The sequence below is a fragment of the Juglans regia genome, chromosome 7 (assembly GCF_001411555.2).
Source record: "Juglans regia cultivar Chandler chromosome 7, Walnut 2.0, whole genome shotgun sequence".
Taxonomy (NCBI): domain Eukaryota; kingdom Viridiplantae; phylum Streptophyta; class Magnoliopsida; order Fagales; family Juglandaceae; genus Juglans; species Juglans regia.
Genome location: NC_049907.1, coordinates 12,848,168 through 12,862,143, shown reverse-complemented (window position 1 = coordinate 12,862,143; position 13,976 = coordinate 12,848,168). Strand labels below are relative to the sequence as shown.

The following is a 13,976-nucleotide window of genomic DNA, read 5'->3' as shown; positions in this document are numbered from 1 at the left end:
ATTATCCATTTATTTATTATATAGTAACGAGTAATTAATAATTTTGAAAATTTTTTAATTTTTTTAATTATGAATTTATTTTATTTTATCATATTTTACTATTCATAATATTATATATTAATTAGTAATTGTATTCTAATTATATTTTTTCAATTGTCATTTAAAATAAAGAGAGAAATAATTGATATTAAAAGGAGAGAGAAATAAATAATATAAAAAGAATTTGATGAATGAATAGTATATTCCAAATTTAAAAATTAATTTAAATATTACTGTAGCTAATATATAGCTAATTCAATGTGAGTAATTTACTGACCTAATAGCTAACATATTTCAAACTTCCGCCCTTCTATTTCTTTCTGCCTCATCCTAATAGTCAGTGTTTTGTCTCCCGTTCATGTCTCTCCCTCTCCCTCCCGCTGTGCAGTACTACCACCCCTTCCCACGCTATGCCACTGCCATGTCGTCGCCGTTGTCGCTTCACTTAGTCGGTGAGTGTCTCTCTTCTCTCTTGACATTCATCTCTCCCTCTCTCTCTCTCTCTCTCTCTCTCTATATAAAAAAATCACAGAATGATACCTAACCTTGGCTCTCCTCTCTCTCCCTGTCTCTTTCCTCTCTCTCTGTCCTTTTCTCTCACACTCCCTCTCTCGATTTCTCCCTTCTCTCTTCCTCCATTGATTTCTCTCACTGGCCCTCTCTCCAAGGCCCTCGTGTTCTTCTGCAGATCCAGACCATTTATACAATCCAGACCAAATCAAACTCTCGATATGGCCATCATGTGGTTCCAGGTATCTTCTTCTCTAACAATCGCTGCTTACTGTAATTTCACTCTCGATTTCCTTGTCCCGCTTATAGTACTCCCTCTTTTTATAAATTTCAACTTTTCCTCTTGTTGATACTTGCCATTTTAAGTTGTTTTTCATGAATTCATGTGTTTATCAGTCTGATTTTATACAATCGAATTGCTTATACAATGACTAATACCGATTTTAGCATGATTGGGAGATTTTTTTTCGTGTTAGGTTTCCGAAATAGAGGATTAGGGTTTTTACCAGTGGATTGTAGTGTTGTATTGCAAATCACATGCTGACATGTGATGAAGGTTAGAAGTCTTTAAGCTTCTGTTGTTTTTTTTTTTCTTTTATGCATGCTATTGAAGGGAAATGTTTCCAGTTAGTATGAAACTAGATTTCTGCATTCTAATGAATCTGTACTTTAGTTTTTGGTGTGATTTATTTTGGTGCCACTTGTTCTAGCATTGGATCAATCTACCAAGTTTCAATTTTTGTTGCATCTGGATTCCTTCAAGCAGCTATCTTATTTGGTTGAGACGGTCTGTTTCTTTAACTTTTTGATTAACTGCAGAATTTCATAATCAAGTTTACTCTCATCATAGTTAAAAAAAAATTGTTTACTTGTTATTGACATCTCTATTAGCTTTAACTCTTTCACTTCTTTCACGTGCTTTCTCATCGTGGGGGAGAATATGTATTCTTCATCTTCCCTTCGCAACCAGAAGTAAAATTCTTCTCCAGACTATATCATTTTTAGATGGATCCCAAATTCGTTGCTAAACTGCTAAATCATTTTATAAGCTGCCAATTGTTAACTTTTTATATGATAATCCAATTTCTGCAATTATTCACTTCACCAATGCTTGTTATACAAATGATAACTTGAGTTTTCCTGAAACTATTCTTGGTTTTTGCAGGAAGTTGTACATATTTTATGGTATGTAGCCTATATTAATTTTAAAGCAGGGAAATTCTTCTCCCACTGCTCATTGTCGCCTACTGATTGAAGAAAAAAATTAAAATCTTGGTGGATCTCTTGGGTTTTCTATGTTATTTTCGACTTTAGATGGATTAAATAATCTGATACCTATGCTTGCTTCTGGTGTAGGTGTGTTGGGGGGGGGGGAAGAACAAGCTGGTGTACGTGTGTGGTGGTGCAGTACCTATACCACAAAAAAAGTTAATAAGGTAGTGTAGGTGTATGCCCTTTTTCTTACACTGCAGTGCATGAAGAACACTTTTTCAGAAATTCCTTTTCTAATCTGTTAATAAGGACACTCGAATTTGGATGTGCTTTCTCCTTTGAAATCTCTTTTGGAATAGAGCAGTGTGATCAGGACTATGTAGAAACTATAATAGACTTGCGATATGGTTGTGCTCGCACATATCTGCATGATCTGTGTGATCTTTCAAATATGGAAGATCAGATTGCAAAATCCAAAGATCAAGCTCTAATGCAGGAAGGATAGCTTGGACAATGTAGAGAAGTGGAGATATGCAACCGAGGAGGAGAAGTGGCTGGAAGAGTACGAAAGGGTAAAATATCTTGAAATTTAGTTTTTCTATTAAATGTCAATCCCTTTTGTCAAGAGAAATGCTGATATCTTCTTGTCAGTTGCTACAATTGTTGGATAATGTATTAACTTTTATGTGTAAATATGCAAACTTTTCTGCAAACATTCTAATTTGTTTTTTGTTTTTTGTTTTTTGTTTTTTGTTTTTTTTTTTATCTTAGATTTTTATACCATGTTTAGTTTATGTTAATGACCGACTTTTATTTTAATAAAATCTAATCCTATGAATTCCTTCTTTGACGAGAATTATGCCGCTATTTCTATTTTCAGTCTTTCTCTCATAAATCACACTAATGATTTATATCTTGTTCATTTTCTATTTTTTCCCCCTCAAATGTGCGAGCGAGTTGTGTTGGATTTGACGATATATGATGCCTTAGAACCTGTAACATTTTTTCTGTAAATTTGTATCTTTTTTAATGTATGCCTTGCTCTAATCTCTTGCAGGCTACAGCAGTACAAGTTGTTTTAGATGAAACTTCTAGCTCAGCAAAGGGATTTCAGGTGCTCTTCTTGAATTTTAACTGTCTCTGCAAATGACATGGGCTTTTTCGCTAATATTGTATCTTTTAGGAAACTGCATGGTGGAGCCATTGTCTTTAAATAAAATGGTTTAGATGTTGTCATCTCAGTATGAATGACCTGGAGAATCCTAAACGTTTTCTAACTTATTTGTATGTTGAGGCTGTAGAACATAAACTATTTAATTGAAAACAATGATTAGGATTTTAAGAATGTTATCATAGAAATATCCTGAGAAGTCAGTTTTAGTTTTGACTATTTATTTTTAAGAGTAGAAGATTTGACTTTATACATTAATATTAAGCAACTCTTACCAACCCTGCCTACCAAGTTATTGCTCTACACATAGATATATCGTGTACATGTATGTCATGTTAGAAGTAGTTGGGATTTTTTTTGTGAAAGACATTAATATATACGAGTAGTATAACATAAAACCTTGGGTGTAAATGTTGGCTATGAAGTTCTTGAATTGATTTAGATCTCCTCTTCCTTTCATGTAGATTCTACACTGGCACCTACCTCCAGCAAACTTGGTGGCTTGAAAATATATGTTCTGGCTTGATTGTGTGCAGTCTTATGTTTTGGTTTGTTGTTAACTTGCATAAGTAATATTTTTAGCAAAGAGTTTGAAATAAGGACTGTATAATTCTGCTCAACTCAGCATCTGGTTTAAAGGCTTGCATGTGCTATTGTCTGATGCATCCTTAACATGCATCATCCGTAAGACGAGAAACATCAATATGAGTCCTTAGACAATTGTATCTTTTTGTGTTAGTTATATATCACACCTCAAAAGATTCATCTATTTTTCTTTGATAGAAAACAGTTATGTCTTCTTAATGTTGTGTCTCTATTCTGATCACGCCTTCCTTGTGTAATATTTTTCTTATCAGTAAATTAGATTTATTATATTTGATTATGATCAAGAAGCTCCCAAGTACTTGTATACTTTTTGGAGCTTATTTTATTTTTCAAAATTGGTTCAAGAAAATGTTGGAGATCTACTCAAGGCTGGTTTTCTTACATGCTCCACATCATTGAGAGCATTTTCAAAAGCTAAATGTTAGTGCACAAAAGAATGTAAGAGTTTTGTACATACTGTCTTTTGTCATTTTTGTCACTTTATTCTAGATTTTTATTTTATAGCATTTATTTTGTAGAAGACTATCTTGTAGGTCAAATGCATGCATATGGACCACAAATCCAAATTTATGAATGATCTCGTGAACAACTTAGGAAGCCTATAATATGAATGGGTAATGTATTATTCATGTATCCTGTTTAATGCATTTTTTTTTTTTTTTTATAGATTGAAAGAAAGCGAGAAAAGAAAACAAATCCAAAGAACACTTGTTTGAGAAAGCAAGGTGGCTCGGTTAAAAAGAATGACAAAAATCAGAATATATGAAGATAGTTAACCTCGTATTTAAATGCATCTTACAAAAAAACATTTAGCAGTTATAAAATGAATAGAACAATATTATCATTCCCAAGATGCATCATTATATAGATGATATATCAAATCAAATATTTTTGAAACGAAACAAGTTATGTTGTTAGCTAGGTTTATAATTATAATTTGAGTCATAACGATATAGTACCTAGTTCACATAATATTGATAAATGGATAAAGTTTACATCAAAGGAAAGGTTGTGGTTTCTTTGTCACATCATCATCAAATTAAAGTCATAACCTAAAAGGATTCAGCTTGGATGGAATTGGACCGGGTCCGGTTTCTATTTGAATTGGACCCACGCCCTATAACCCGATACAAGTACAACACAATACGAAAGCAAAATTGAATACTACAAACCCAATTGTCTACCTCAATTGCAATTAACGTGACATTTTATTTCATACTCTTCTTCACACTAATTTAGAGACTTTGTGGGCCAAACGAAAGGAAATAATGGTAAATATTGTGCTCGGAGTGAAAAAATACAGTTATGGTCGGTCATAAATATATAACAAATCATTTAAGAGATATGGAAGCTAAAAGCTTGCTTTGAAGAATTCAATAGCTATTGAGATTCTTGAAGTATGGCTTAAAAATATTTGTTAAAAGAGAGAAAAATAGTATATATTTCTATATGGGAGAAATTGAAAAAGAAAAGGTTGATCTATCGATAGTTTTAAAAAATTAATAGTTTTTTCCAAGAAAATTTCATGAACAGATAAAAGACTACGTTACCTTAAATTGATCATGAACAGTTTGATAGCTTTGACGTAAGACTTGACAAGCATACTGGTTCTCTTTGTTGAAGACCATTTTCTCAACTCTTGGAGAATTCAGGACACGCTCGTGGTACCGAAAAGAATTGCAGTAGTAATAGAGAGGTGTATTCCCGTCGTTGTCCTTCTGATTCAAAAGATTCCGGAGAGACGAATTATCTTGGATCATTAGCGAAACATGTGGCCGCCAGTTGGTCATCACGGCGAGATGGAGTGCATTACGGCCTTCATTGTCAACCACTTCGCAACAATCCGGACACTTTGATATAATCTCCTGTTACGGAAGAGTGGTTGCAATGAGCTGCAATGTGAAGAGCTGTCCTACCCTCTGCGTCTTTCATATATGCTACCTCTCTATCAAATTCCAGCATTAGTTTTGTTGGCTTAATATTGTTCATGTATAATGCAGCCATGTGAAGCGGAGTCCAACCATTTTGGTCTGCCTGTTTACATAGAGCGCGTCCGTATCTTTCCGAAATGTTTTTGGTCATTCCTAAAAGAAGTTAAACGTGCTAAATTAATGTAATAATTTTCTGAAGGACAAAAAGGAAGACATTAGGAGATAGAAAAAGGACTATTCAGGTGAAATTAATCTAAAACCGGCCCTGTGCATATCAAACATCTTTATATTTCATGATTTCCATGTCTTGTCATATTTGATACCACCACATAAATATTGTTTTAAGCCGATTATGATTCCAAAATGCTTAAAAGATAAAAAGGCAATACCTTCATCACCCCAAAATGCTGCAGCATGCAAAGCCGTTCTACCCAAGGGGCCATCACAAGCTGGATACTTGAATTTGTTTAAAATTTCTGACACCAAATCTGGAAAATGTCTCTCGGCAGCCAAGTAAAGTGGGGTCTCACCAGCAACATTAGCACCAAACGAAAATTCTGGATCTACCTCCATTAGTAACTGTTGTACCACTTCAATGTGATTGTGACGTACAGTTTCATGTAAGGCCGTGTCTCTCTCTTTGTTCAGCTTTCCAATCATCTCCGTAGTAGCTTCAACGAGTACTCCACTTTCGAGATCTGGATGTTGGAATTTTTTATGTTTAATCAGGACTTCGACTATGGAAGCATGCCCATACCTTGCCGCCACATGTAACGGAGTATCGTTATCCGCGTTGGCTTTCAATAAAAGTGACGGGCACTTGTCCAGTACATCTTTCACAAAGCTTGCCGCTGTGGCTGAGTTGGTTCCTCCAGCGGCGGGAAACTCTTCTTCAACGAGGATACTTGAAATGCAAATATGTAGGATTGTATTTTGATTAACTGTTAAAAACCCATCAAGTGGATCGCGACTTTCACGTTCCAAGACCTCCAGGTTGCCTTTCGCCGCCGCTTCATAGATTTTAGGATCCATTGCAATGATGGCGCCTCTGTATGCTGCACCGTCGTGATTATATATTAACGATAAAAATTTCCAAGATTTGCATCCCTCTCCATCATGATTTTATAAATAATATATTTTATATGATTTATTTTTTAAAAACATTTATAGTTAATCAGTAATAAAGCAATATCTCAGATCCAAAACTAAAAAATAAAAAATAAACACTCAACAAGCAAATTACTTATAATTAAGACGTACAAATTCATCAGTAGCACAACTACGAACGAGACATTTCACCATTCATGAACTATTTTTAGAGAGCACAAATAAAAATGAACCTTACTAATTCCAGGTTAGCAAGTAATGACCGGAACCAGCTCCTTTAATTTCCCTGAAATAAGCTTACTTCTCGATCGACCTCATGACCTGAATCCCAATGAAGCACAATTTAATCAGCAAACTCTACAATAATGAGAAAGAAAAGAAGAGGAGGGTCTTGGGTTTGTCGTCTTCGAAATAGTACTGGGGAAAAGAAAAGAGGCAGTGTTAAAGGGTAGGTAGTGGAGCTACAAGCTTGGAGATGGCATACCATTCGAAGGAAGAAGACCTTATCCTTGAAACTGGAGTGACGGAGGTGAGATATTTATATACAAGCGCTTGATCACTAGGAGTTATGATACATACGTAATATATTTTACAACACATATTTTAAAGTAAAGATAATTTTATAAAATGACGTTATTTTTATCTAATATGTTACTAAATTACCTTTTATTTTAAAATATGATTATGTAATGTGTTGTGAAAAGTGATGTGTATTTATCATTTTTCATTTAAAAAATATTGATATATATTTTTTAAGATATTGTGGTTATTAATAAATATAAATTTTAACTTTTATCTGAACTTATGTTAATCAAGTCAAATGAATTATGCGTTTTAATTCAATCCATAAAATGAAACAAACGGATTAAATAAATCGTATCGTATTAATATATTTCTAATTAATTATTAAATGGATCGAAATGAAAGACACAATATAATCCGTTATTTAAATAGCTTAGATTAAGATTTAAAAATTTCACGCGTTTAATTCAACGAATTGGATTCAAATTAATCTATTTAATTTAATATTTATAACTTAACACGAGTCGAACACCAACACGATTTGTCATCCTAGCGGAGTGGGGGTTCAAACAGGTTGTCCGGTGTGAGACCAGGCGCCAAATTATTGAAGTACGTAAACTGTGCCCATAAAAGTAGCCGTACATACATGTCCACCAAAAAAAAAGTAAAATTATTGATAAGGATTTATTTGAAGAATGATTTGAGATGAAGATTTTATGAATAATAATAAAATAATTTATAATTAATAGTGAGATAGTTTAAAAAATGAGAAAAAATTTAAAAAAAAATTAGAATATTTTTTTCATTAGATTTGTTATTATTCCCTTCCTTTTAGAAATGATTTGATTGTATTTAAATAATATTGATGTGATACATAAAATCAATTCAATTGTAAATCAGTTTAAAATTTAAAATTTAAACCACATCAAACTGATTTATATATTATCTGATATACTGATACATAAATCAGTTTAATTTTAAAATAAAAAAAATACATTCCAATTTGATTAATAAACTGATTAATTGGTTTCGGTATTCCTTAGCATATCTTATAAACTGATTAGTTTGTGAGAAAATACTTGCAAAAGCTTCGAATCAGGTGTGCAAAAGAATTTCGAAAAACAGCCAGAGAGTGTCTTTTGTGTTCTAACAAAGCAAAGTGTAAATGAGAGATGATCTTCATTGGAAGGGGCTAGAGGGCTTTTTATACAAGTTATGGAAGATGATAAGTCTGGAATGAAGCTTGAGTGTTGATATTTTCTTCCAATAAAATATACAAATATCAACCAAGAGTCTTCAAGTGGAGTGTAGAAGAGTGAGGTGACTCTTTAGTTTTTTACTTCGAGAGTCTTCTAGGTTCTCCTGAACAAATCTGGTTAGGCATGTGGAGGGTGAACTTGCTTAGTCAAAAATCAATGCCGAGTGGGCCAAATTCGTGGGCCTTAACCGAATGGACCTCAATTTTGAATTTTAAGAGGGTTTGGGTTGCTTTCAAGCTCAAATCTTTTTTCTCTTGGCCCAATCAAATATCCAAGGTTAACAAGGTTGGATAATGATGTTCTAACACAAATTTGAAGGATAAATAGCATGTGAAAATAATTTAATCAAGCGATTAAACAGAATGCTAGAAATTGATTCATTAAGGTTTTGGAGGTCAACTTTATGGTTTGGATAAAACTGTTTAAGATTTCGGTTTCCACCATATTTTTGGATTCTTAGTTGGATCCCGACCATATAAGATTTTACTAAGGTGGAAAACCTCTTTGGTTTGGCACAGTTTGATTGGTCGGATGGAATAGGATTTTTGCTTAGGTGCCATGATATCACACCTTGATTCATTTAAATCCATCAACCGTTCATCTTGGTGCCAAGTGTCTAATACTATTCATTCCGAAAAAGTGAATAATAAAATTATCACCGAAAAATTCTAAATATCCATATTAACCTACAATAAAAATCATTTACCAAAATTCAACTCCAAAGTGCCCCTAAAAATAAAAACACAATTTCGAACATGCATTTTGTTCAAAAATATGAAAATGGGTTATTACGCCATAAAATTCTCAATAATCAACTGAGTTTAATGACGCTGACCATAACGTATTCTGACACTTCTAACTACCTCAAATAATTAAAATCTCACTTCTCGCACTATAGTAAGTGATAGCGCTGATTATGCTTATAAACTAAAACCTATGCGATTAGTCAAATTGTGAAAACTTACAGTATTTTTACGAGATTCCTAAAGCCTATAGAAATTCCACCATTGAATTTCTAGCGGGCTGTTACAGCTGTGCTTAAATCCAAGGACCAAACTGCTGAGATTTCAAAGCATCTCCTTGGTGCTCAAACCTCTGCCTGGAACAGTCCCTCCCTTTATGAAATAAAGTACCACACTAAAAGCAAAAATTTTGTAGCCTCTCATATTTAAAATAAATCAAATATTGCTGCTCCTGAAACTTCAGCCACCTTCCTCTCAGTAAAGGCTTATGGAGGTCAATTGCAACCCTCACTCGAAGACATCTCCCCCATGCCAAACCATCAGACTCAGCATCAACTCAAATGACATGACCAATTGAGGATCCAAACTGTTCCCCCACCTCTTCTATCATAGCTGCCAAAGGCAGGTTATGAAGTTGAACCCAAAAAGGTTCAAAGTTAAACTGTAACGCATTGATGGACACAGTTTCTTCCACTTCTAGCCAGGGTTAAGAGGTTCTTATAAAAAAACCATAGATGACCACTAAGAACCTTTTCTTTATCAGTCAACTTCTGAAACTCTGATCACCCAGTTTCTTAAACCTCAACCATCCCTCCAACCTCCAAACTTGGGACATGGTCATCCTGAAAGCTTCATTGTTTACACCTTTCTCAGATAATACTCTTCCAATAACACAGTGTTTCCCATGTACTCCCCCCTCCTTAACACCCTCATGAGTGACATGGAAGATAGAGATCTCTTCCCTTAGCCAGTTCTTCCTCTTCCATCACCATACCACCCTACCCAACTCTCACAGTGATGAGAGACTTACACCCTTGCACAAGACAAAGGCACTAAGCCTTACTCTGTCTCAAAACATTTAACATATTCATCTTTGTATCATTCTTTACTATTTTTTTACTTTTTCCAATCTTTTTTTGTATATATTTCTCGCATTTAAACTTTTATTTGTAAAAACATGCAAATTTCAGTATTATTAGAATATTTTCTCTTAATAAAAAGAAAAATACTCATATTACCATTTGTGCAAGACATGATAAAAAAGGATAAAAAGATCAGGAAAAATAGAATGAATGAGGTTTTCCCATTTATTTTCTTTTTAATTTTTTATTGAGCGATTGATATCATTTTATCAACAGAGAGATATTGCGTTCATATTAATATATTAAAAATATTGAAAATATTACAAATTTAACCGTAGGTATAAAAATATTTAGAATGAATAAAGAAAGAAAAAATCAAGAATATTTAAATGATATATAGAAAAATTAGATAAATGGATATATAGTATATTGTAAAAGTCGTTAGTTAAAATAGAAAAATGAGTTTTAGTTGATTATTTCATATGAAAATTTAGATACGCCATTAGGAATGGCTCAAAGTTGGACAGAGTGTTGCATGCCATGCGGCAAAAAAATCGTAAAGGGAGTTCAATGGAAGTTGCGAGTTGTAATAGCTTGCAATTGCACGTATAAATTTTACGAGTTGAGTAACTAGCTCAGGTGTCATTTTGGAAATCGACGAAAACTAAGTTACTAAATTTGCAATTAAACCCAATATACAATGATATTTATCTTAAAAACAAAGTTCCGTACTCATAATATTTTTATTGATTAGATCAAAAACATCTTTACATAGTGGTTAAATCTTAATTAGGCACGTACCACCGCATTTCTTTAAATATATAAACAAGGATGGGAAAGAAGGATAAGCAAATAATACAAGTGGAAATGGCAATATTTGAATGCTCCAACAAAGCATATGTACATGTAACAAATGCCAAAACCATTGGTACCATGGAGGAAAGAAGGAACCCTAAGGCTATTTTAAGAAAACGTGTGCGCTCCTTGGGCATGGATTTAGCAGATGGGATAAACGGAATAAATAGGTGGAGAAAGATAGCAGAACTAGATAGCATCAACGATAGGGCGTCTGTAATGATGAATGCTTTGAAAGCAGCACTTTTAAAAATTGCAGAGCCTGGATGTGGATGATCATCTCCACCAATGAAACCCCTTGGCATGTTAATGCCTGCTGCAAAGGTCACGGTTGTAATGAGTGTAGCAACTACCAATTGAGCTCGAGCCGCGTTACCCTCCTCCTCATCCTTCTGTTTCTCCCACTTCTCCCACTCCTCCACATCGGCCTCCTGCTCCGTCTTCCTCTTCTCAATTTCATCATACCCGACTTTTAATAATCGTCCATTGAAATAGAAACTATTATTTTTTGCTTCAAAAAGGCTCTGCTCCTTCTGTAAAATATTTATTGGACTGAATACTACAATTCTTTATTTTTCTATAGATTGAAAGAAAGTGAGAAAAGAAAACAAATCCAAAGAATATTTGTTTGAGAAGGCAAGGTGGCTCGGTATAAAATAATGATTAAAATCAGAATATATAAAGACAATTAACTTCATATCTAAATGCATCTTACAAAAAAACATTTAGAAGTTATAAAATGAATAGAAAAATATTACCGTTCCCAAGATGCATCAATATAAAGAAGATATATCAAATCAAATATGTTTTGAAACGAAAAAGGTTATGTATGCCAGAATTATAGGAACATGTTCTTGAAAGTTGTTAACTAGGTTTATAATTATTATTTGTGTCATAACATATAGTACCTAGTTCGCATAATATTGATAAAATGATAAAGTTTACATCAAAGGAAAGGTTGTGGTTTCTTTGTCACATCATCTTCAAATTAAAGTCATAACCTAAAAGGATTCGGCTTGGATGGAACTGGACCGGGTCCGGTTTCTATTGGAATTGGACCCACGCCCTATAACGCCCGAAACAAGTACCACACTATACGAAAGTAAAATTGAATACTACAAACCCTTAATGTCTACCTCTTCTTCACAGTGATTTAGAGACTTTGTGGGCTAAACGAAAGGAAATAATGGTAAATATTGTGCTCGAAGTGAAAAAAAACAGTTCTAGGTGGTCATAAATATATAACAAATCATTTAAGAGATATGGAAGCTAAAAGCTTCCTTTGAAGAATTCAATAGCTATTGAGATTCTTGAATTTTCTATATGGGAGAAATTGAAAAGGAAAAGGTCGATTAATCGATAATTTTAAAAAAATGAGTAGTTTTTTTTTTTTCTAAGAAAGTTTCATTAATATTTATTACAAATGACAAAGTATTTATCTTCTTTCTACAAAGCATTGAGGGGAAAAAAAAAAAGACTACGTTTCATTTTTTTTATCAAAATAATTTTTTACAGAAATAAAATTACAGAACGGCATTTTGTTAAGTTTATATATTCTTCTAAGGTTGTAAGAGTGAAATCTAAGCCCTGGGTTGGAAAGCGAAGCTAAGCTAGCCGAGTTTCAGTGGCAATTAATTAACACAAAATGAATATATATACCATCTCAAGAGTCAAGAGACCAAAACAATCTATTAAAAAAAAAAATTCAAATATTTTTTTCATTAGATTGGTTATTATTCCCTTCCTTTTAGAAATGAATTGATTATATTTAAATAATATTGATGTGATACATAAAATCAATTCAATTTGAAATCAGTTTAAAATTTAAAACAAAAAATATATATATACACATTCCGATTTGATTAATAAACTGATTAATTGGTTTCGGTATTCCTTAGCATATCTTATTGAAAAGATAATAGAGTACGTTACCTCATAAAGTTGTAGGCTTTTACTAGTATAGATTTGATGAGCATTCTCGTTCTTTTTGTTGAAGACCATTTTGTCAACTCTTGGAGAATTCAGGAGACGCTCGTCGTACAAATTAAAATAATTGCAATAGTGATGGAGAGGTGTATTCCCGTCGTTGTCCTTCTGATTCAAAAGATTCCGGAGAGACGATTTATCTTGGATGATTAGCGCTGCAATTGGCGGCGACTTGTACTTGGTGAGATGCACGGCGAGATGGAGTGCATTGCGGCCTTTATTGTCAACCACTTCGCAACAATCCGGACACATTGATATAATCTCTTTTGTTACTTCTTTTTGGTTGCAATGAGCTGCAATGTGAAGAGCTGTCCTACCCTCTGCATCTTTCATATATGCTACCTCTCTACCATATTGCAGCAATAGTTTTGTTGGCTCAATGCAACCCAAGTATGCAGCCATGTGAAGCGGAGTCCAACCATTTTGGTCTGCTTGTTTACATAGATCACCTCCGTATCTTTCCAAAATGTTTTTGGTCATTCCTAAAAGAATTTAAACATGCTAAATTAATGTAGTAATTTTCTGAAGGACAAAAAGGAAGACGTATGTTAGGAGACAGAAAAAGGACTATTCAGGTGGTCATTTAATGTGAAGCCGTGTTTAGTAATCAGTCCTTTCTCGTCAAATAAAATTTGCAACCCTACATTTAGATATTGAACTGAATTGAGTTGAGTTGAACTGAGATGATAAAATATTATTAAAATATTATTTTTTAATATTATTATTATTTTAAAATCTAAAAAAGTTAAATTATTTATTATATTTTATGTTAAAATTTAAAAAAATTATAATAATAAATTGAGATGAATTTAATAACCAAACGAAGCTTTAAGCTCGAAATTAATCTAAAACCGGCCTTGTGCATATCGAAATTGGTACCACCACATAGATATTTTTTTAACCAAATCATATTCTACAATGCGGAAAAGATAAAATAGGCAATACCTTCATCA

The 13,976-nt window shown here is 33.2% G+C and overlaps 3 protein-coding genes across 8 annotated transcripts; 1 reads left to right on the top strand and 2 right to left on the bottom strand.

The window, feature by feature from the left end:
• Positions 1 to 357: 357 nt before the first annotated feature.
• On the top strand, positions 358 to 3,660 carry LOC118343733. 5 transcript variants are annotated; one of them, XR_004802047.1, is made up of 8 exons: positions 358 to 491; positions 708 to 791; positions 1,026 to 1,105; positions 1,715 to 1,734; positions 1,906 to 1,985; positions 2,126 to 2,333; positions 2,819 to 2,875; positions 3,397 to 3,660. XR_004802047.1 is itself a non-coding variant. In XM_035692636.1 (5 exons), the coding sequence occupies exons 1-5, from the start codon at positions 573 to 575 to the stop codon at positions 3,436 to 3,438; spliced, it is 474 nt and encodes a 157-aa protein (XP_035548529.1). In that variant the 5' UTR covers positions 515 to 572; the 3' UTR covers positions 3,439 to 3,660. The 5 variants fall into 5 exon arrangements, 1 of the variants encoding a protein (XP_035548529.1); XR_004802046.1 differs by lacking the exon at positions 1,026 to 1,105; XR_004802049.1 differs by lacking the exon at positions 1,026 to 1,105 and having other exon boundaries at positions 2,121 to 2,333.
• A 1,369-nt stretch (positions 3,661 to 5,029) lies between these two features.
• LOC109017088 (ankyrin repeat and protein kinase domain-containing protein 1-like) lies at positions 5,030 to 7,140 on the bottom strand. 2 transcript variants are annotated; one of them, XM_035692633.1, is made up of 5 exons: positions 7,061 to 7,140; positions 6,810 to 6,897; positions 6,227 to 6,524; positions 5,859 to 6,167; positions 5,030 to 5,622 (listed from the first exon to the last, which is right to left on the bottom strand). In XM_035692633.1, exons 3-5 carry the CDS (start codon positions 6,237 to 6,239, stop codon positions 5,363 to 5,365), a joined length of 582 nt encoding a protein of 193 aa, XP_035548526.1. In that variant the 5' UTR covers positions 6,240 to 6,524; positions 6,810 to 6,897; positions 7,061 to 7,140; the 3' UTR covers positions 5,030 to 5,362. The 2 variants fall into 2 exon arrangements, with proteins under 2 accessions (XP_035548526.1, XP_035548527.1); XM_035692634.1 differs by lacking the exon at positions 7,061 to 7,140 and having other exon boundaries at positions 6,810 to 7,003.
• A 3,827-nt stretch (positions 7,141 to 10,967) lies between these two features.
• LOC108992644 (ankyrin repeat-containing protein At5g02620-like) lies at positions 10,968 to 13,503 on the bottom strand. The gene is made up of 2 exons (XM_035691415.1): positions 12,970 to 13,503; positions 10,968 to 11,570 (listed from the first exon to the last, which is right to left on the bottom strand). Exons 1-2 carry the CDS (start codon positions 13,501 to 13,503, stop codon positions 10,968 to 10,970), a joined length of 1,137 nt encoding a protein of 378 aa, XP_035547308.1.
• Between the last annotated feature and the right edge of the window lie 473 nt (positions 13,504 to 13,976).